The sequence below is a fragment of the Sorex araneus genome, chromosome 1 (genome assembly GCF_027595985.1).
Source record: "Sorex araneus isolate mSorAra2 chromosome 1, mSorAra2.pri, whole genome shotgun sequence".
NCBI classification, from domain to species: domain Eukaryota; kingdom Metazoa; phylum Chordata; class Mammalia; order Eulipotyphla; family Soricidae; genus Sorex; species Sorex araneus.
The window spans coordinates 129614352-129636214 of record NC_073302.1 but is presented as its reverse complement, the minus strand read 5'-3'; the positions used below and the strand labels follow the sequence as shown (position 1 = coordinate 129636214).

The window sequence follows — 21863 nt, the reverse complement described above, 5'->3', positions numbered from 1 at the left end:
AGCTGTCTCCTCAGCTCCCTAGTAGATCTTTCCTCAATTGAAAAACAAATTATCAGGGCTGGAGCTATAGAACAACAAGTAGGGTGTTTGCCTTGCACACGCCAACCTGGGTTTGATCCCCGGTACCCCATATGGTCTCCCGTGCCTGCCAAGAGTAATCCCTGAGCACTGAGTCAGGAGTAAGCCCTGAGCAATGCCAGGTATGGCCCTAAAACAGATTATTGTAAAAAGATTTAACAAATTACAAAGACATATTTCTACCACCTCTGCCTTTTTTGGACAGGAGCCTCCCAAGCAGTGCTCAAGGGCCTTAAGGACTTCATAGAGCTGTGAACCCCATCAATCACATGCAAGGCATGTGCTCTAACCATGTACTATCTCCCTTGCCCCAGGTTTTAGGTCTTGCTCTTTACTTTCTATCATCAGATCTCCACCCACACACATAGATACTTTCCTTTTCCACTCTATACTGCTTCTTCAAGTGGTAGGAATGGGAAGTTCTAAAGTCCCGGTTCTTGGGGCTGGAGTGATAGCATAGCGGGTAGGGCGTTTGCCTTGCACACAGCCGACCCGGGTTCGAATCCCAGCATCCCATATGGTCCCCTGAGCACCGCCAGGAGTAATTCCTGAGTGCAGAGCCAGGAGTAACCCCTGTGCATTGCCAGGTGTGACCCAAAAACCAAAAAAAAAAAATAAAGTCCCGGTTCTTTTCTAAATCCAAGAGGTCTTCTTCCCAGTGGAAAATATACTTTAGTATAAAAGCCAGATTTTCTGAAATCAAACATACTTATGTAATGATATATGTATTGTGGGTAAAAGCTCCTTAACTAAGCAACTTAGTGTTATTGGAGAATAGTGGTGTCCTAGACCAGATTTCTAACAAGAAAAATAAGCCAACTTCTCATGATTATACACCAGAATCTTCAGAAATCTTGCTGGAAGAAAATGAAAAGAACGTGTCAATGGCGTTGAAAAAAACCTCTGATATCCTTCAGGATATTGACTGTCTTCTATCAAACTCTAAAAAGTGAAAAATGGAATGACAAGATATTCTACTAAACCATAAGGATGTTATTTCAAGGACAGCTATAAAAGTAGTAAGCCAGGAAAATGTATATATTTCTCTACAACAATTATTAGAGAAATAGCATTTAACTTTGGGCTTTTTTTAAAAAAAAAAAATCACTGTGAGACAGTTACAAAGCTTTCATGTCTGAGCTTCAGCCATACAATGATTGAATACCCATCCCTCCACCAGTGCACATTTTCCACCACCAATGTTCCCGGTATCCCCACCTCATCCCAGTCCTCCTGTCTTTATGGCAGACAGATTCCCCAATACTCTCTCTCTGCTCTGGGGCATTATAGTTTGCTCGAATTTTCCCACCACCATTCAAGGCTACCTGCCAGGGGCATTTGCTAGATAATGTATTTTCTATTGCTCACTTTGAATATGATGAACAGTCATGTGGCCACTTTTGTAACCACATGCTTCTGGAATTCTAAGATTGTAAATGGTTGGGGTCCAGAGACATCTCCGTAAGGCGCTAATCCACTTTGGGGTTCAATTGGGAGTCCCTGGACCAGGGCGTTAGTGTGCTGAGATGGTGTCTGGTGGCAGATTGTGGGCATGACAGATAGGAGTCTTAGTCCTGGAACCTATTGCTTCTGGCAGGTTGTGGTTGCCGGGACTTCATCTGGAGCGGGCAAGGAGAACACACCTGCTCCCCCTGAGGTGCCCTGGTGAAATTGGCTCAGTATGGGGCCCAGAGAGATCTCGGCAATGTGGTATCTTCCAGGACTCCACTTTGGGGACGTTTTTACCTAATCTGTGATTTTTTTTCTTTTTTAATTTTTAGGTTCCGTGATTTACAATATTAATAGCAAGTGTCATGCAGAAACATTGCAAACCCATACCCTCCACCAGAGTGTCAGCTTTCCTCCACCGTGTCCCAGTGTGCCACCCCCACCCCACCCCCTCCTCTCCTACAGTGATATGCTTCCTACTATAGACCAGGTCTTAGCTTCTGTTGCCTTTGAGTATTTGTTGTTAATATTTTTGGTTTTGGGTCACAGGGTTTGCTCAGGAATCATCCTGGCTCTGCATTCAGGAATCATTCCTGGCAGTGCTCAGGGGACCATTTGGGATGCTGGGGATTGACCCCAAGTGGGCCCCTGCAATGCAAGCGCCCTTCCCACTGTACTGTCTCTCTACCTCCCCTATTTGTTGTTTCGTAATTTACTGTTACATACTACATGAGGAAATCATTCTTTGTTTGTACCTCTCCACCTAACCTCACTCAGCATGATATTCTCCAGATTCATCCATGTAGTTGCAAATTGAATGACTTTTGTTTTTTCTTAAAGTTTAGTAGTATTCCATTATGTAATTATACTAGTTTCTTTATCCAGTGATCTGTTCTTGGATACTGGGGCTATTTCCAGATTTGGGCTATTATGCTGCAGTGAAATACTAATCTGTAAATCTTGAAATATGTTATTAATAAAGGATTGTTTTGAACTATTTTTCATATGTATGAGGAAAAAAGATCATAGTTGTGGCTTCTGTGAGGCATTCACTATTAATCAAAATTTTTTCCACTTTAAGTTGAATTGTGTGCATCTGGTCATTTGCTATTCAGTCTCTGAATACTTTCTAATAAAAGAGAAAAAGAAATAAAGAATTAGGCTCCCTTTTGCTCTTCTCATTGCAAGAAGCTATTGGTGTTGATCTGAAGCAGGGGTGCCCTGAGGTTTAAAAAAACAAGGATTAAGGCTGGCATGAGAGAAAAGCATGTGACAGGGGGCTGACAGCCTTGTGGACTGAAGGCCCAGACTGTTCTCCAGGTATATAGAGCTTAGAACCTGTAATCATCAGAAGAATAACAACATTCTTTGGTCAGAAACCTGTCTTAGACCTTTACATATCTGAGGGCCTTGGTTTACTGTAATTATTGTTTTTGTAAAGGGCTTTCTTAAAGGGAAAGTTCTTCCAAGGGCGGGGACAGAGAGTGAGAGCAAATACAGGATGGACCTGGCCAGTACTGCTGCCCACGAACAGGTCCTGGCTCCTGAACACCCATGATCCCAGAGGCACACAAAACAATCTCGGAACCGAGGGGCTTTTGGCAGAAATCTCTCCAGACTTATTACTAAAATATCAGAAATCTAAAATGCTCTTCATACCAGCAATAGAAAAAAAAAATTAATGATACCTTTTTGGCAGATCTGAATGTTGGGGAAAATTCCAAATAATAATGGTGGATCTTTTGTCAAAATATTGAATGTGATCAAAGTGGGGAGTAAGGTGGAAATTATCTGCCACATAGGCGGAGGAGGGTTGGGATATACTGGGGTTCTTGGTGGTGGTGTGCACTGGTGAAGGGATGGGTGTTTGATCATTGTATGACCCAGACTTAGGCTCCAGTCTAAGTCTGTAACTGTTTTGTAACTGTAAAGCTTTGTAACTGTTCTCATGATGATTAAATTAAAAAACAAAACTCCAGAGTCTAAAATTTGTTCTGTTTTTTGGGCCACACCTGCTCTGGGCTTACTCCTGGCTCTGCCTCAGGAATCACTCCATGTTGTGCTTGGGAGACCATATGGGATGTGGGGATCGGTCCTCAGGCTGCCTACCCATTGTCTACTATCTACTACACTATCATTCCAGCGGATCTGGAGAGTCTAGATTTAAATAAAACATGGATGGGGCTTGCCCTAAGGACAACGCCCAGTATGTCTGCCTTCAAAGCCCTTAACATGATGAAAAGCACCCAATATTATGATTAAGTATATGCATTGGTGGCAGATTTTATCAGCTTTTAAACCCTTTGAATTAAAACAAGTGTAATTTCCTCCTTCTACTAAGCCTTTTTTAACTGGGTAAGAACTGAAGAGTGCGGCAAGTTATGAAAACTTGTCATAAAAAAACATGTTTTTTAAGGTTTTGTGAAAGACCTAGGAGTTTCCCGGAGACTGAAGATTACATTTTCTTTGGTCTCTTTTTTTTTTTCTTTTTGGGTCACACCCAGCGATGCTCAGGGGTTACTCCTGGCTTTGCACTCAGGAATTGCTCCTGGCAGTGCTTGGGGGACCATATGGGATGCAGGGGATCGAACCCAGGTCAGCCGCGTGCAAGGCAAACCCGCTGTGCTATCGCTCCGGCCCCTTTCTTTGGTCTCTTTAAACTACAAAATCCCACTGCTTCCCTTGCTTCCTTCGTGAAACTAGTTTTCAGAACTGAAGAGGGACGTTGCTCTCCGAGCCTCCCCTTTGCGGCCAGCGTCAGGCGTGCAGAGCGCAGCCACCACTCCAGGGCCCGAAGAGGTCCTGGACACAGTTTCGGCAAACAGGGAACTTGTGACCCCCGTTAATTACGCCCAACGCCCCTTTTCTGCGGTCACGTCTTGACCCCCCCACGGTTAATTGCGGCAGTGTCACTGCTGTCCACGGAGCGAGGCGCCGGGAGTGGCGATGAGCAGTCACCAGGACAGCCCCAAGGGGGCGGTAGAGCGCCACGGAGGCGCGTCAGGTCGCCGCCGCGGTCTCGAGACAAACTCCGCCGTCCGCTGGGAAGGAGCCCCCGAAGGGAGTCGGAGCCGGCTCTGCGCCACCCATGGCTCTCCGCCCGAGCGTCTGGACAGCAGGCCCGTGCGCCCGGCACCCGGTGAGGCAGCGTCCCCGGCGGCGGCGGCGGCGGCCCGGCCACCCCCTGGGTGCTGGGGTTGGGGGTGCGGGGTTGGCGTCCGTGGCATCTTGCCCGCCGAGCCAAGAGCGAAATCTCAGAAGAAAACTTAAAGTAGCCGCTTCACACGTTTGAGCCCGTCGCCCCAAAGGCCTCCTCGGCGGGGTAGGGCGGGGAGAACGCGAGGCACCGTCCGACTCAATCGGAGAGCGCCCGCGCGGCGCTCCCCGCTGGCGCAACCGGGCGCCGGTATCCCAGCAACCTTTGCGTCCTCGCCGCGGCCCGCTTGAGCCGCTCTAGGCGGCGGTGGCGGCGGGCGTCTCTATGGTGCGTGCCGAGGGCGTGCGGGGCGGAGGGGCGGGGCCGCCTCTCGCCGCGGGCGGCTAAAGCCGGGACACCCTCCGATCCCCCAAGGGTGAGGGTCCGGGCGGCGGAGCGGCGCAGGCCAGGGAGGGCGGGAGACCGAAGGCCGGGACCCCCTGAGCCTCAAGTCTGTAAGCTCCCGGCTCCAGATGGGGAAGAAGAAGAGGGGGCGGCGGGCGCGCGGGAACCGAGAGCCAGTAGCATGTGCTGGACCCCCCTGCGTCCGGGTCCCGGGACCCCGCGCTCTACCTCGGCGCGCCTTCTCGATCCTTCAGACCGACCCCCGGGCTCCGAGCCCTCGTGTTTTACGGTTTCTCAGGCGTGGCGGCATGTTCGGGGCTTGGGTGCTGGGGGGTTGCTGGACAGAGCCCTTGGCTGAGCTGCGGGGCTTGCGCGCCTTTCTCCTCCGGGGTCTCCGGAGGTGGGCATGCCCCCTGATCCCGCTTGCTGGGGTGCCAGGGCTTCTACCGTGCTTTCTGTATCGACTTAAACGACAGCAACCTCGTTGCATCACACAGACATTAGGAAAAAAATTAGTGGGAATATGTCGAGACTTGAAAGTCGAAGGCCCGGGCGATGATCAGAGAGTGCCGGAGCTCAGGCTTGGCTTGCGGGAGCCGCGGGTGACAGGCAAGTCGGCAACCCCTGCGCGTTGCCACCGGAGAACCTGAGCACCGTCCAGTGTGGCCCCAGGCAAACAAGTTAAAGCTAAGAATGTGTGTTTTATTCGTATTGTAGTAGTAGGAAATGAACATTTTCTACGCAGGCTATATAAAGATTTCCTAAAAGTCAACGTTTTTTTTTTTTTTTTTTTGCAAATTAGCTGTATCAGATTTGGCATTTGCCTTTAGCAGCCACAGTTCAATTGTATTTTATTTCTGTGGTTAGCTGGTTTGGTTTGGTTTGGTTTTGAGGCCACACCCAGCGATGCTCAGGGGTTACGCCTGGCTCTGTACTAGGAATTATTCCTGGCAGTGTTGGGGAAACCGTAACACCCTTCAACAATGGCTCGGGCCCCTCAATATTAACTTGTTTTTAAAGGCACAGTTAAAGTCAGTTATATAATTTTAAAACTGCTCTTTTTAAATCTCAGAATTTACTAAATATTTGGGAGCTGGGTTCCGGGTTGGTTTGAAGCAGATGATGATATTTACACTGGAAATTTGTTATTTGCTTGCTTTTGTTTTTTTCCTTTTTGGGTCACACCCGATGATGCACAGGGGTCACTCCTGGCTCTGCACTCGGAAATTGCCCCTGGCGGTGCTCAGGGGACCATATGGGATGCTGGGAGTCAAACCCGGGTAGGTTTCGTGCAGGGCAAACGTCCTACCCACTGTGCTATCGCTCCAGCCCTTGTTATTTGCTTTAAGCAAGCAGAAGTACTGCCTACAATGTACAGTAATAAAGAATTAGAGGGGCTGGAGCAATAGCACAGCGGGTGGGGCGTTTGCCTTGCACGCAGCTGACCCAGGTTCGATTTCCAGCATCCCATATGGTCCCCTGAGCACCGCCGGGGGTGATTCCTGTGTGCAGACCCAGGAGTAACTCCTGTGCATCGCCGAGTGTGACCCAAAAAGCAAAAAATAAATGAATAAATAAATAGATAACTGGGTAGTATGTAAAGGAAACAAAAGATGTACATCAATACTAAAAACTTAAACACCTTTTTTTGGTTTGCTTTTATCACCACACTCAGCTGGCCCTGCACTCAGGAATCATTACTAGTGACGCTGGGCAGACCATACAGGCTGCTGGGGATCAAACTGGGTTGGTTGGGACAACGCAAGCGCCCTGCTCACTGAACTATTTCTCCAGTCCCAACTTAAAAACACTATTGTAACCAAATCACCTAAACTATAATAAAATATTTTAAATAAAGAATATCATTGGGATAATGGTGAAGCTTTGGACAGACAATATATATTATGGATGGAAGGAAATGGAAGATAACTATTAGGAATCTTTTGAAGGCCCCATGGTTGATGGCATTTGCTATAATGAGGGTGAGTGAAAGTGGCCTTTGTTAGACTATTTCATACAAGTCATAAATTTATGATATAAATTATAATTCATTCCAAATGTTTCCGGTCATAGGCTGAGGATTGTTTACCCATTTTGTTAATATAATGAAATATACTTTAAAACTCTTGAGCACTTTACTTTATGCAATACTAATTTAAAGGAAAATTATTTATTTTTTGGCAGGGTGGGCTGGGCCCACCCAGCAATGCTCAGGACTTACTCCTGGCTCTGTGCTGATGTGCCCTGATCACTCCTGTCAGGGCAGGGGATCAAACCTGGCGTGTCTGCATGCAAGATGCAAGACAAGCGCCCTACCCACTTATATTATTACTCTTGTCCTATAACTATTCTTTTTTGTTCTTTTTTTTGTTGTTTTTGGGTCACACCCGGTGATGCACAGGGGCCACTCCTGGCTCTGCACTCAGGAATCACTCCTAGCCATGCTCAGGGGACCATATGGGATGCCGGGGATCGAACACGAGTCGGCCGCATGCAAGGCAAACGCCCTACTCGCTGTGCTATCGCTCCGGCCCCCTATAACTATTCTTAAGGAGACCTATCCTGAGGAACTTATAAAGAACATGAGAAATAGCTATAAAGCTGTTTTCAGTTTTCCAAGAGTTTTTGGGATCCATTGACACGAGATCCTTTTAGAATCTAAACTCATCATTTAAAATGCAAGGTGAAAGATATTTGTATTTTGTGTAATGATAAAGTTGTCTCATAAATTAGAAGAAAATGGAAATCATGCATTGCTTTATGCAATTTGCACCTAAGTTGATAATGGCTTTTTATTTTTATTTATTTCCTGAGATAAGCATGGAAATAAACTTGCCATTAAAGACCTGCATGAGGATGGTCTGGGGGGTAGCAGAGCTTTTCTGTTAGACTTCTGGGTAGTCTGTTTCTGGCCTGTGTTCTTGCTACCATCCCGGTTGACTGGCCGCCTTTCTCCTGAGGTCTAAGGCACTGTTCCTCAACTGGCAGTGGCCCCGATGTACTGGTCCCCAGGTGAAGAAAGGTTGACCATCACCTTGCCTTGCTTAGAGCTGCCAGTGCGCAGGCGTAGAAGGGTTGAGGAAGGCAGGCCTAAGGGACAGGCCACACTTACTGAAGCAGAGCAGTATTTCTGCCACTGCTCCTCTCCATTAGTTGTTACCTCAGGCATCTGTGTCCCCGTTCCCACCCAGCTAAGTCAATACTAGCATTTATATTTGATTCAAAGGGAGTTTTTTTACATATTTATTTTTAAGACACTGTTAAATTTAATGGAATTGTTTCAGGCATACAGTGTTGACAGTCTCACCACCCGGTGAGGGCTCCTGCCATCCCCCAGCCTGCCCCCTTGGCAGGTATATAACAAATTTATATTGGGCTGGAGCGATAGCACAGTGGTAGGGCGTTTGCCTTTCACTTGGCCAACCTGAGTTCGATTCATCCGCCCCTCTCAGAGAGCCCAGCAAGCTACCGAGAGTATCTTGCCCACATGGCAGAGCCTGGCAAGCTACCCGTGGTGTATTCGGTATGCCAAAAACAGTAACAATAAGTCTCACAATGAGAGACATTACTGGTGCCTACTCGAACAACTCGATGAGCAACGGGATGACAGTGATCTAAAAAAAAAACCTTAAAAGAATGGAAAATTATTATTTTTTAATTATTAGAAAATAAATTTATAAAAGTCAATTTGTGATAATTAATTGCTGTATGCTTTTAACCTTTCTTAATCTAGCAGAGGACAACCATATACACCATTAGTGAGTGCAATACTCAGTGCCACACGGTGGGAAGTTTCTCCTGTGCTTTAAAGGAGGTCTTTTAAAGTTTCTTGCAAAACTGGTTTCAAAGCTATGAATTCCCTGAACTGTTACCTGTCCGTAAAGCTCTGTGGAGTCCGTTCAAATCGAATGATAATTTAGCTGGGTAACATATTCTTCAGCAGAGCCTGGCAAGCTACCCGTGGCGTATTTGATATGCCAAAAATAGTAACAATAAGTCTCTGAATAAGAGACATTACTGGTGCCTGCTCAAACAAATCGATGAGCAACGGGATGACAGTGACAGTGAAAGTATTCTTGGTGAAGTGTTCAGTTCATTGAGTTTCTGTACTCTATCTTTCCATGTTCTTCTATTTGTAGCGTTGCATTTGATAGATCTGTTGTACATCTCACAGGTTTTCCTTTGCCTGTAAGTTCCTTTTTCGATTTGCTGCTTTCAGTATTATGTCTCTATCTTTAGATTTTGTCCTTGTGAGAATAGTATGTCTCGGAGTTTTCCTAGTTGGGTCTGTTTTTACTGGGACCCTTCCAGCCCCTCGAACCTCTTGCCCATACTCCTCACATCTGGGAAGTTAATATAGATGATTTCTTTATCATAGTGTTTCTTCATATTTGTCTTCCTGTCTTTAGGGAGTCCGATGCTTCTTATATTGTTATATTGTTGTTCTTGAACTCATCCCATAGTCTTTTTAGTATGCTGTTCATTTCTTTTCAGACTATTTCCAACTTTCTCCCATTGGGAATAGGCCCAGTGATATCAGCCAGACGGGAGCCTCATCAGGGATGGTGGGTCAACAAGCAGGAGGTCTTCAAAGGGATTTTTAAAATAAACTTTAAAATTATCTATACTAGACCTTCAAGCACATAGACTTCTTATCCATTCGAGTGTCTAGTGTTTATTTTGTAGAGACAAATGACTCAGAATTTATAGGTTTATATATCCTAGGTTTCCTTTGCCTTTACCTTCATGTGTGAGGCTCATCTGAATGTGTGGAGAGATTCCTTAAGCATGGCTGTGGCTTGGTTCTGGAGGTCTTTGGCCACTGGGAGCTCTGCTTGGGGCAGAGAGGGAAGCTGGAGCCCTCCCAAGTGTGTGGGACCCAGGGCTGAGACCTCCAAGGCTGCTCGGATAGGGACTGGGCCTGCTCTGCCCAGATTTCCCATTTCCCAGTAGCTAGGCAGTCACACCCAGGGACTGCCCCCAGCGCTGTGTAATCCCATCCACGGCCAGGATCCAGAGACTTAAAAGCAAGCTCCCGGAAGTGCTCGGCCGCTTTGCAGTCACGAGATATCTTATAGCCTACTTCTTCTCTGGGAGAACCTGGCAAACTACCGGGGGTTTCCTGCCCACATGGGAGAGCCTCGCAAAGTCCCCATGGTGTATTAATACGCCAAAACCAATAACAAGCTGGGTCTCATTCCCCTGACCCAGAAAGAGCCTCCAATGTAGCATCGTTGGGAAGGACGAGTAAAGAGAGTCTTCTAAAATCTCAGGACTAGGACGAATGGAGACGTTACTGAGACTGCTCAAGAAATTCGACGATCAACGGGATGATGATGATATATCCTGGGTTTACAGGAAGGATTCGTGATCTATGGATGTCTTGTGCATTTGTTGCATTTTGGTCATATCCTTTACTTGTAAGTAACTTTGAAATCATCAGTGTTTTGGTTTATTTATTTATTTACTTATTTATTTTTGTTTTTTGGATCACACCCAGCGATACACAGGGGTTACTTCTGGCTCTGCACTCAGGAATTACTGCTGGCAGTGCTCAGGGGACCATATGGGATGCTGGGACTCAAACCCGAGTCGGCCGCATACAAGGCAAACGTCCTACCCACTGTGCTATCACTCCAGCCCATTTTTTAAATTTTAGTGGAATCTGTAGAGCATAATCTAAGTGTGATTGTCCATTGTTTCTCAGTCTTTTCCTCAATGGAAAAGACCTTCCACCCTTTCCTTCCTGTGCCCTCCTGTCCTACAGTTGGCCCTGTAGTCAGGCTGCGGATCCTGCGTATATGGTGCAGGAACTGAACCTTGACTTGATGGCATGCAAGGCAAGCACCTTAACCTTCTCTCTGAGCACCATGCATGCAATTTTTACCTGTGACCCGCGGGAACATCCTGGGGACTCACAGGGAGCCAAATGGACCCTGGCTGAGACAACTGCTCTGGAAAACAGCTGTTGTTATTGCAAGTGACCAAGAATTTGAGAATCAGTGTAAATGTATTGTCATTAGCAAAATAGTTGTTTTTGCAAAGTAAATATTTTTCTCATAAGCACAAAATTAATGGAACCTACATACATTCATTTAATTTGGAGATTAGAGACTTTACTGGAGCCATAGCACAGTGGGTAGGGCCTTTGCCTTGCACTGGCCGACCTGGGTTCGATTCCTCTGTCCCTCTCGGAGAGCCCGGCAAGTTACCGAGAGTATCCCACCTGTACGGCAGAGCCAAAACAGTAACAAGTCTCACAATGGAGATGTTACTGGTACCCGCTCGAACAAATCAGTGAACAACAGGACAACAGTGCAACAGGGCTTTTTCATGAAATACATCATGGAAGAAGACAGATCCCACCTTTCATACATGCCAAGAAGGCCAAATAATACTGTTTGCAATATTTCTTGAAGCTTGGAAATGGGTATATGACCTGGACTCAGCCAATTAGACACATAACTTACTCTGTTCTAAATTTCTTATTCAAAGTGAAGAAATGCTTATTTCCAAGAATCTTTTATTCCTTTTATTTATTAGGAGTTGGAAGCCTAATCTGTAGCCTGGTTCTTGAAACCAGGCCAGCCTTTGAATTACCCAGTGTCTTTTAGGGGAGTTCTCTGGGAGTGGAGATGCGGCTCCAGAGAGTGCTGAGGAAGGCTGGGGAGTATTTCTGGAGATGCTTGGCTAGCTCTGTGGGCCTGCTGCTTCAGCAGTGGGGCCCGGCTGTGCCAGAGACCACTCCACAGCTACACTCAGCTGTGCTCAGGGAGCCAGGTGGTACAGAGGATCAAACTCAGGGCCTCACATGTACCCAGCAGATGTTCCAACCCTCCAAGCTGTCTCCTTGATCTACCAGAACTTTTTTTTTGCTTTTTGGGTCACACCCGGCTATGCACAGGGGTTACTCCTGGCTCTGCACTCAGGAATTACTCTTGGCAGTGCCTAGGGGACCATATGGGATGCTGGGGATCGAACCCGGGTCGGCCGCGTGCAAGGCAAACGCCCTACCCGCTGTGCTATTGCTCCAGCCCCTATCAGAACTTTTTAATAACTTCTTTTAATATAGGCTGCCAGAATATTTCATTATATGCATTTAAGAACTAACACTGAATCTGAGCTAAACAATAATCATTCCTCAGTTCATTTGGAGCTTACACACACATTTCCCATCTCCGCATGCGCATACTCAAGCTGTCTGGACTTCATAGTCGCCTTCCACTACCCACATTACTCTGCTTTTCCCAAGCTCATTAACATCTATTCTCTCAAGCTTCAGAAACATTTTGGGATGTTCCTAAAAGAAAACCACTCTATCCTTTTCACTAGAATCTGAATCACATTAGTCTTGCTCTTCCAAGCCCATGTCCTACCTTGACCAATTATCTCTCTTTGCTTTTATCCACTCTGGAGAAGTCTGTGTTCTCAAAACACATATTCCTCTCTTTCTCTCTGCTCATATCTTTCTAATTTAATTTGGTTCAATAAAAATTATCTTGCTTCACACACACAAATTAAATTACGTTAAATTTATAAATGGAGGGGCTGGAGAGATAGTATAGGAGGTAAGTTACTTGTCTTGCATGTAGCTGACAATAGTTCAAGTTCCTGTAAAAATGTATGGTCCCCCAAGCACTTCCAGGGCTTATTCCTGGGCACAGAACCAGGAATATCCCCTTAGTACCCCCATGTGTGATCTAAAACACCCCTCCCCCAAATCTGTAAATGTAATGCAGGCTTTAGACTCCTGAGCACTGCATGGTCACCCCAGCCCCAGGACACCCTACTGCCCAGACCACAGGGCTGGAAGTAGCCACTGGAGCATCTCTGGGTATGGCCCAGAAACTAAAAACAAAACAACAACAACAAAAGTCTGCATGGACATCTGCTTTCTACTTTCTTTTCTCAGTAATCCTTGGAGAATGACTGAATTTGTGGTAAGAACATTTTAGGTTTCTGAGTAACTGGAAAGTGATTGTGTCATTTTCCCATTTCTACCAGCAGTGTAGGGTAGTTCTTTTTTTTAAAAAAAAAAAAGCAAACAATTCTCACTTTATTCAAATACAGTGATTTGCAGAGTTGTTCATGAATGCATTTGTCAGCGGGCATTCAGTATTCCAACACCAGTCTCACCACCGGTGTGACTTCCTCCACCATTGTCCCCATTTTCCCAACTACCCTATAGCCTGCTGCCTTGCAGACCCAAAAGAATTTATTTTTTATTGTTTATTACAACTAGATGGCTAATGGAATGATCAAAAAATATTTCAGAAAAAAAATTTCAGGAAAAGAAAGTGGGTGAAAGTTGTTACATGTCCCCTTGGGGTCACTAGGTCCTTGTCTGAGGTGGTATCAAATTGCTGTTGCCAATTGGGCCATCTGTGTCAATGTTCTTGTTTTTTGAGCATACTTGGCTTCTCTGTTACTTTCCCGTCTAATTAGGTGTGCTCCTACGGGGATGTCAGTATTGTAGATTTTGGAGATGCTGTGTGGCCGCTCCAGAAAATTCAAAATATTTAACTGAGCGGTAAAAACTTTTCAACAGTTTGGCAACTTTGAGGATTTCAGCAGGGAGTTGGTGGAGTCCAGCCACTGGCGGGGACGGTTATTAGGGTATGAGTGGGGCTGCCAGGGAGTCAGCAGGGTGGGGACCTTAACATAACGCCCCCCCTCCACCCCCCGACCTCTTCTGAATTTAGTCCTGTAGACGAGTAAACTCGTCATCCCATAGACGAGCTGACGGAGGAACGATTCCAGGGATATGTATGTCGGCATGGGGCTTCCAGGAGTACAGCGGGTAGGGGTGGACGGGCATCGCCCCACTCCAAAGAGACCCCAGAGTTCTCAGACAAAAAGAAAAAACAGCGGTGTACCTGAAAATGTGGGCAGTTTGGCATCTCTGCCAAGCTCAGCCTTGGGGCCGTTGGCTTGGCTGCCGCCAGCTATTGGGGTGCGTGTGCAGCGCCCCCGCGGCTTTGGCAGGGTGGGCACTTGGCACGCACCCCATCCCAGGGCACGCAGGATCCGCAGCCTGACGCGTATGTCCCTGAGTTTTTGCTGCTAGTTGATCTCTTCTGGGTTTAATCCTGAGTCTGTAAAGCTGGACCCAGAGAGGAGCTTCCCTGGGGGGGTGTGGGATGTGGGTGTGGCTGCCCCGCGGCTTCCCGTGCCCACTGGGATTGGTGAGTCGGCGTCCTGCGGAGTGGCCTGGCGGCACGCGTTGCACATGAGTGGGACTGCGGGGACGTGGTCTCTGCACCGCCGCCCCAGGCTGCCCCAGACTTCTCAGCCAGACCTTGTGTCCTTGTGTTTTTGCGGCGCGTTGATTTCTTCTGAATTTAATCGTGAGTCTGGCCAGTCTGTAAAGTTTGCACAGGGGCCGGTCTGTGATGTGACGTGGCTGCTGGGGCTTCAGGAAGAACGGGGAGGAGGGGAGACCGCCCTCGGAAAGACCCTTAGAGTTCGCAGGAGCATTCTCACTGCTCCCGGCCCCTGCCGACCTTTGGAGGGCCCGTCTTCACTCCAGCCAGGCAAATGGGCTCGTTAACATCTTGTTTGGGTTTTATTGGCATTTCCCTAAAAATTAATGGTGTGGAGTATGGAAGAAAGCAAATTCTAATTTATCAGATCCAAGGTTTGGGTATTGTAATAAAAATAATTTCCTAAACAATGGGGGTCTTAGTGTGTCAAAGATCAGGAGCAGGGCTATGAGCAGGCAGATGCAAGGAGGCCAGCTGCTGTCTCCACATTCTAAGATCTCAAAGTATCGATGATCTCAAAGTATTGGGGTATAACTGGTTCACTGGACAACTTTCTGCATTGCCTTCATACATGCCACAAACAGTTTTAAACAGTTTTTTTTTCTTTTTTTTTGGATCACACCCGGCGACGCGCGGGAGTTACTCCTGGCTCTGCACTCAGAAATTACCCCTGGCAGTGCTCAGGGGACCATATGGGATGCTGGGAATCGAACCCGGGTCGGCCGCGTGCAAGGCAAACGCCCTACCCGCTGTGCTATTGCTCCAGCCCCAGTTTTAAACAGTTTTAAACAAAACTTGCTGAACCTCCAAATCTAATTTATTCTCTTTAGACCATAAACATTTAGCATGTTATACCTCGAAGAAATGGTTTTTTTGTACTTGAAAAATTTTGAGAGTAGGTCATAAATGTTCTCAGCAATTCCATCTTCTCCAAACACAGCGCGTGTGCACACATACACACACACACACACATACACACACACAGAAACACAGTGTGCATAACATCATATATGTGTGAGAATCATTTCACTATCTATGTGCATATCAGATAATTATATTGTATAAATTAAATTCCACAGTGTTATATATCAGTTGTATCCCAAGAGAACTGGGGGTGGGATAGGGGATAAATCAAATTAAATGACTGACAACAGTTTTTCTTTTTGAAAAAGAAATGGTCAGTTATTACAACTTGGTTTCACATTTGCAAAGTTATTATTATATTATTTTTATTATTATTATTTTGGCTTTTTTTTGTTACACCAGCAATGCTCAGGGGTTTCACCTGGCTGGCGCTGCACTCAGAAATTACTCCTGGTGTTGCTCAGGGGACCATATGGGATGCCGGGGACAGAACCCTGGTTAGCCATGTGCAAGGCAAACATCCTACCAGCTAGACTATCACTCCAGCCCCTATAGTTGAAAAATTATTGCTGCTGCTGTTTTGTTTAAGTATCAAATGGCAGCTGGAGTGACAGTATAGAGGGAAGGGAGTTTGCCTTGCGGCTCTCAGGAGTACTGCTAGGAATGATTCCTGAGTGCAGAGCCAGGAGTAAAGATACCCCCCTCCCCTAGCACTGCCAGATGTGGCCCCCAAATGCTAGCAAACAAGTAAGTAAATAAATAAATACATAAAATACTACACAGTAACCAATGACCTCAGTTCACACTCTCTGCTCTCCTTATCAGGACCGCAAGCCTTCACAGCAGCAGTAAGTGGCTGGTTCCCGATGTCTTCCGGGGCACACTGACACCCGTCGGGGATGGCGTCGGAGGCGGAGAAGACGCGGGCTTTGCTGCAGTCTTGTGGTGCCGAGTCTCTTCTTTCCAGCCTTGGCTTGGGTGTATTTTGCCTAGTGGTCGACAGACTTCTTCAGTTTTCCATAATTCAGCAAAACGACTGGCTTCGTGCCCTGTCAGATAATGCAGTGCACTGTGTGATTGGCATGTGGTCCTGGGCGATTGTCATTGGCATCAAGAAGAAGACTGACATTGGAGAAATCATTGTAGCAGGACTTCTCGCCTCTGTGATTGACATAGACCACTTCCTCCTAGCTGGATCCCTTTCTCTAAAGGTAAGAAGCTTATATGTTTCATTCTTCTAGTCTTTCAATTTCTTTAATTCCATTGGATTAGTCTTGACAACTAGAGGTTAGCCTGATTATTTTCATCTGATTACTAATTTATGTTTTGGAGGTGGGGAGGCCACACGTAGCTTTGCTCAGGTCTTACTCCTGGCTCTGTGAATAACCTTATTTTAAAGCAAATGGGCCAGGCCAGGAAGTGGCTAAGTGGTAAAGTTGCATGCCATGCTCGCATGAGACGTGGGTTTGATCCCTCACAGCACATCGATGAAAAGATTAATGTAAAGCCCAGTCAGTTCAACTCTTTCAAGCACTTAGTACTTCCCTAGAGGAAGAGGAGGAAGAGGAGAAGAAGAAAGAGGAAGAGGAGAAGGAGGAGGATGACAACAACAAGGCAGTGGGGACCCAGGAGATTAGTATAGGGGTTTGGGTTGCCTTTCACGTGACTGATTCAGTCCCCAGCAGCACATATGGTCCCCGGGCACCGTCAGTAGTATATCCCTGAGTGCAGAGCCAGGAGTAAGCCCTGAGCTTGCTGAGCACCGCCAGGTTTACCTCAGAAACAAAAAGCAAGACAGAAAAACAGGCAGCGGGAGGGGCAGGAAGTTATTTGAAAACCGTCTTCATTTTTTTGTGTTGCTATTCTCTTCTCAATGGCATGCTTTGTCCTTTGCACACATACTTAGCATGCAGCTCCTAAGTGCTCAAAATCATTCCCAGTCCGTGGTGTGCCTCAGATGGATTCATTTCCCCTGTCCCTCTGGGGGCCAAAGGCAAACGTTTCAATTAGGATGTCCCTGGTGGAGAAATCAAGGAATTTCATTGAGTCTTCAGGGATTTCAAAAATGAACAAAGGTTGAGGACAGAGAAATAGTAGAGCAAGTGGTGCGCTTGCCTTTCGTGGCTGCCCAGGTTCTACTCATAGCATCCCATGTAGTTCCCTGAGCCCCACCAGGAGTAATCCCTGAGTGCAGAGTCAGGAGTAATCCCTGAGTGCAGAGTCAGGAGTCTGCACCTCCCCTCCCACCCCCGTCCCCAAAAGATCAAAGGTGAATGTAGTGGTTAGATATTATTTTCTAAGTACTAGCAGATCCACCTACTTTTTTTTTGCTTTTTGGGTCACACCCGGCAATGCACAGGGGTTACTCCTGGCTCTGCACTCAGGAATTACTCCTGGCGGTGCTCAAGGGGAGCATATGGTATGCTGGGATTCGAACCCGGGTCAGCCTCATGCAAGGCAAATGCCCTACCAGCTGTGCTATCATTCCAGCCCCAGATGCACCTACTTTTATATGTTTATGATCTCTAAACATTTCAAGGAAGAAACACAGGCTCACAAACTTGGGGTAAGGACTTCACCACTGACTCAGAACACTGCCTGACTCAGTGGGTGTTTGGTGTATACTTGTCAAGCCACTGAGAAATGGTCACTTTTTCCTCTTGTTTCAGATACTGTATCAGGTATTTCTCCGAGATTGTCTCAATTATTTGGAAAGTTGATCAGTAAAACTACAGTCTAATCTTGAGTTTTGTGCTATGACATATGTAATATTGATGTCTAAAATTCTGATTAGAAGACCCGGGTTTAAATCCTAGCAATGGCATAAGCTGAACATTTTTTCTTGTGAATCTGAATTTCGCATTTTAATGCTTATGTGAAATAATATCATCTTTCTAGTTTTTTTTTTTTCCTTTCCAAGTGTCAGGGCCTCATACATGCATGCAGGAATGTAACCACTCAGCCACATAATGGAATCTTTTAAAATGTCGCAAACTCTGAACAACGCTAATATAAAATGTTTATAATAAAAATAACATTAATTACTATTGTGATACCTTACTGAAAAATACTTTATTGAATTGCAAAAGAAATTTTAACACTCTTACACCCCAGACAATTCCTTACAAACACAAAATTACATAGACTTCACATTTGAATATAAATTACATTCGTTGATTTTTAAAAAAACATTTATTTAGGCTTTTTGGATCACACCCGGTGATACTCAGCGGTTACTCATGGCTTTGTGCTCAGGACTCACTCCTGGCAGTGCTCAGGGGACCAGTGGGATGATGGGGATTGAACCTAGGTTGGCCACATGGAAGGCAAATGCCCTACCCTCTGTACTATCTATCGCTCCAGCCCCTATATTGGTATTTTGAATTTTTTTCCCCTAGGCAGGTAATAGGAAACTTTTCCATGTTTGGAAGTTTGAAATTTTGCTTTCACTTAATGCAAAAGATATCCTGCTCGTTCTCTTTTTTTGTGGTTAGGGGCACCCCTGGAGATCCTGTGAGCTACTTTTGGCTCCGTGCTTGGGGATGGGGGTTGGGCATGTGCCAGGGAGAGGATTGAACCTGGGCTCCTACATGCCAGCCTGCACTCCAGCCTTTGAGCATCTCCCCGGCCATCCCACTCATGCTTTTTCCTTTTTTGGACTCATACAACAAATTTAGTACCTGCGTTCAACATAACAAGCTTAGTACCTGCATTCATTTAGAGGTGGCATAGAAAATGTTTTCCTTGTTTTATAATAAATTGGGGAGTATTTTACAATATTAAGATGCACCTATAAAATACCAAGAAGTTGACCAAGATGGAAATGATCCCAATTAATCTTCTTCACTCCATCCCTCCCCACCCCAGGCTGCTTTGAATCTTCCACGAAGACCTTTCCTTCACTGTTCTACTGTGATACCTGTTGTGGCCCTGACCCTGAAGTTTATTATGCACATCCTCAAGCTCAAAGACTCTTGGTGCTTCCTCCCCTGGATGTTATTTCTATCCTGGACCTCACACCATATTCGAGATGGAATTCGCCATGGCTTGTGGATATGCCCATTTGGAAAAACTTCTCCTCTGCCATTCTGGCTTTATGTAGTAATCACAGCATCTTTACCGCACATCTGTTCATTTATTATGTACTTAACTGGAACCAGACAAATTATGTCTTCCAAACATGGGATTCGTATTGATGTCTAAGGTAAACCATGTGGCTGACTTAGAGAAGCAAATAGTTCAGACAGGACAGTTAAAAGTAGCTAACATTAAAGCAAATTTAAATTAAATCTTAATACTATCATTGTGTTTCTTCTAAAACACTATAGTGCAATTTCAGACAATCACTTATGCTATGCCATATTTTTATTATTCTCTTTAGCTATAAGCCTATAATGCTATTAGATAAGCATCTACTTATGTTTCTAGAAGTGTACTGTTGCTGTAGTCTACTTGTGATGAAAAAGAACTCAGATTTTTAGGGACTAATTAATGGGAGGTTAGTTTATATTTGAGCCCACTATTTCAGGAGATATTAAAATAGTGAGAAAGTTGAATGAAATGAGATTGTGAGGGGACTGGAGCAATACAGCAGGCAGTGGTGCTTGCCTTGCGCGTGGCCAACCTGGGTTCAATCCCCAGGTCCCCATATGGTCCCTGGCAGAGCCGAGTATAAGCTCTGAGCACCACAAATAAAATAAAAGAGATGTGACTAAGATATATGAATAATATCATTTATTTATTCTGTATTAATACTGACTAAAATTTAGTTTTCGTAGTACATTAGTGAGTTGTGACTTACACAGTTTCAGAATATTTTTAAATCATAATATTTATAAAATAAAATAATATTAGATGCAGGTTATTGTTTCTAAAATTGTCACTGTCATCCCATTGCTCATCAATTTGCTCGAGCGGGCACCAGTAAGTCTCCATTGTGAGATTTGTTGTTACTGTTTTTGGCATATCAGATATGCCACAGGTAGCTTGCCAGGCTCTGCTGTGGGAGCGAGATACTCTCAGTAGCTTTCTGGGTTCTCCGAGAGGGGCGGAGGAATCGAACCTGGGTCAGCCGCGTGCAAGGCAAATGCCCTAAAATTACTTTAGAAAATAATAGCTGTAAATGTTAGCTCTAGTAACATCTTACTGAAGTTTTTTTTTCACTATGAATCTCATGGTTTTAACTATTTTTTAAAAAACATAATTAAATCTAGCAAAATATTTAAAATTGGCAAAAGATTGGCCTGGGAAGATAGTTCAAAGGGCTGGAGCACATACTTTGCATATGCAAGAACCAGGTTCAATTCCTTATATCACACTGGGCCCCCAACCCATGCTTGGAGCCACCTCTGAGCAGTGAACCAAGCATAGACCCTAGGACCACCAAGTGTGGCTCAGCCTCCTCCAAATTAACACAATTATGATATTTGACCATAGTTATGGAATTTTAAATCACATGCAAAGGACCTAGCACTGATGTCATTTTAAATTGCCATTAAAATTGCGTGAAGTGCAATCAGTTTGTACATACCATTCTAAAATGTATCAGTTTGTTTATTTTAACGAGCCTGAGGGGAGGCATCTTCAAAATAGATTTCAGAAATTGACTGTTTTCTTTGTTGTTTCAGGTTAATCTGTTAAAAATGATTAACATTTATTAGAGAAGGGGAATTTCGTTGCTCTAAGTGTCACATTTTAAAGTTTGTCATTTTGATAGAAGAGCCCTCAATGCAGCAGCTTTGTTGGTAGCATATTAGACCCTCGGCTGTCTTTAATTTTTTTTTTTTTTTAGAAATTGTGGTATGTAATGCTAGTAATGGTGTGCCTTATTCTCTGAGAAATGATAAAGCGATGCCTTATCCAAAGTAGGTTTGTTCTGTTTATTAAGATACAGAGATAACTGTAAATTGTTATGATGGTTCCGGTCTTTGGCTTTTCTTTTTGTTCTTAACCATTTGAGACTATCATATTTTATAATCTTCTATCTCATACTTTATTGTCTTGAAGAGCAATTATTTTATAATTGCTTAGTATAATTTTAAGCTTTGTGTTGGGGTAAATTTTTATTACAATGAAGATTTTTTTTTTTTATGCATCTCATTTCAGAAACTGTGGAAATAAAACCTAGTGCTTAAGAGTGATAGATAGTACAACAGGTAAGGTGCTTACCTTGCAGCCATGGTCCATCCCTGGCATCACTTATGGTCCTCTGATCTCTGCCAGGAGTGGTCCCTGAGTGCAGGGCCAGGAGTAACCCTGAGCACAACAGGCATGACTGCCAAATGAAAAGCAAACAAAAAATAATTCTTGTGTAACTTGTGTAAAGCTACTTTTAGGGGAAGTTTCTTTGTTTCTCTGTTTTAAAGGGATATCATTAAAATATTGGGCCTTCTTTCAAATGATCACATTGGTATTTTGGGGCTCACCATAACTTTCCCTCTTAGAGTGGACTTTTACTTTGACCATGAATCCTTGTTTTAAAAATATATGCAAATTTTGAGTGTTTGTTTTGTTTCACCCCCACTGTAAGAAATGTGCCATGTTGTGTAAATGGTTTTGAAAAGCCATAGTTGTAACCTCAAGAAATATAGCAACTGGGTTCCCATGGCACTGTTTTGCTCCTATACCAGTGAAGGAGTTTGTGCCAATAAATCATACTGAATGCTGGA

General features: G+C 44.9%; 2 protein-coding genes across 6 annotated transcripts in view; both read left to right on the top strand.

Moving 5' to 3' along the window:
• The window catches only part of C1H5orf34 (chromosome 1 C5orf34 homolog), a 23031-nt gene extending 19705 nt beyond the window's left edge, over positions 1-3326 (top strand). The window contains exon 13 of the mRNA XM_004608413.2: positions 841-3326. Within this exon, the coding sequence (XP_004608470.2) occupies positions 841-1031 (191 nt within the window). The 3' untranslated portion in view covers positions 1032-3326. The remainder of the gene's footprint in view (positions 1-840) is intronic.
• Positions 1-21863, top strand: part of TMEM267 (transmembrane protein 267) — a 24887-nt gene extending 3024 nt beyond the window's left edge. The window contains exons 1-3 of one of the 5 annotated variants that reach the window (XM_004608412.2): positions 4522-4666; positions 16021-16406; positions 19063-21863. In XM_004608412.2, coding sequence (XP_004608469.1) covers positions 16095-16406; positions 19063-19398 — 648 coding nt within the window. In that variant the 5' untranslated portion in view covers positions 4522-4666; positions 16021-16094 and the 3' untranslated portion in view covers positions 19399-21863. Of the gene's footprint in view, positions 1-4521; positions 4667-5035; positions 5179-10426; positions 10489-16020; positions 16407-19062 lie in introns of those variants that run through there. The other 4 variants (XM_055147025.1, XM_055147018.1, XM_055147035.1 and 1 more) reach the window with 4 other exon arrangements.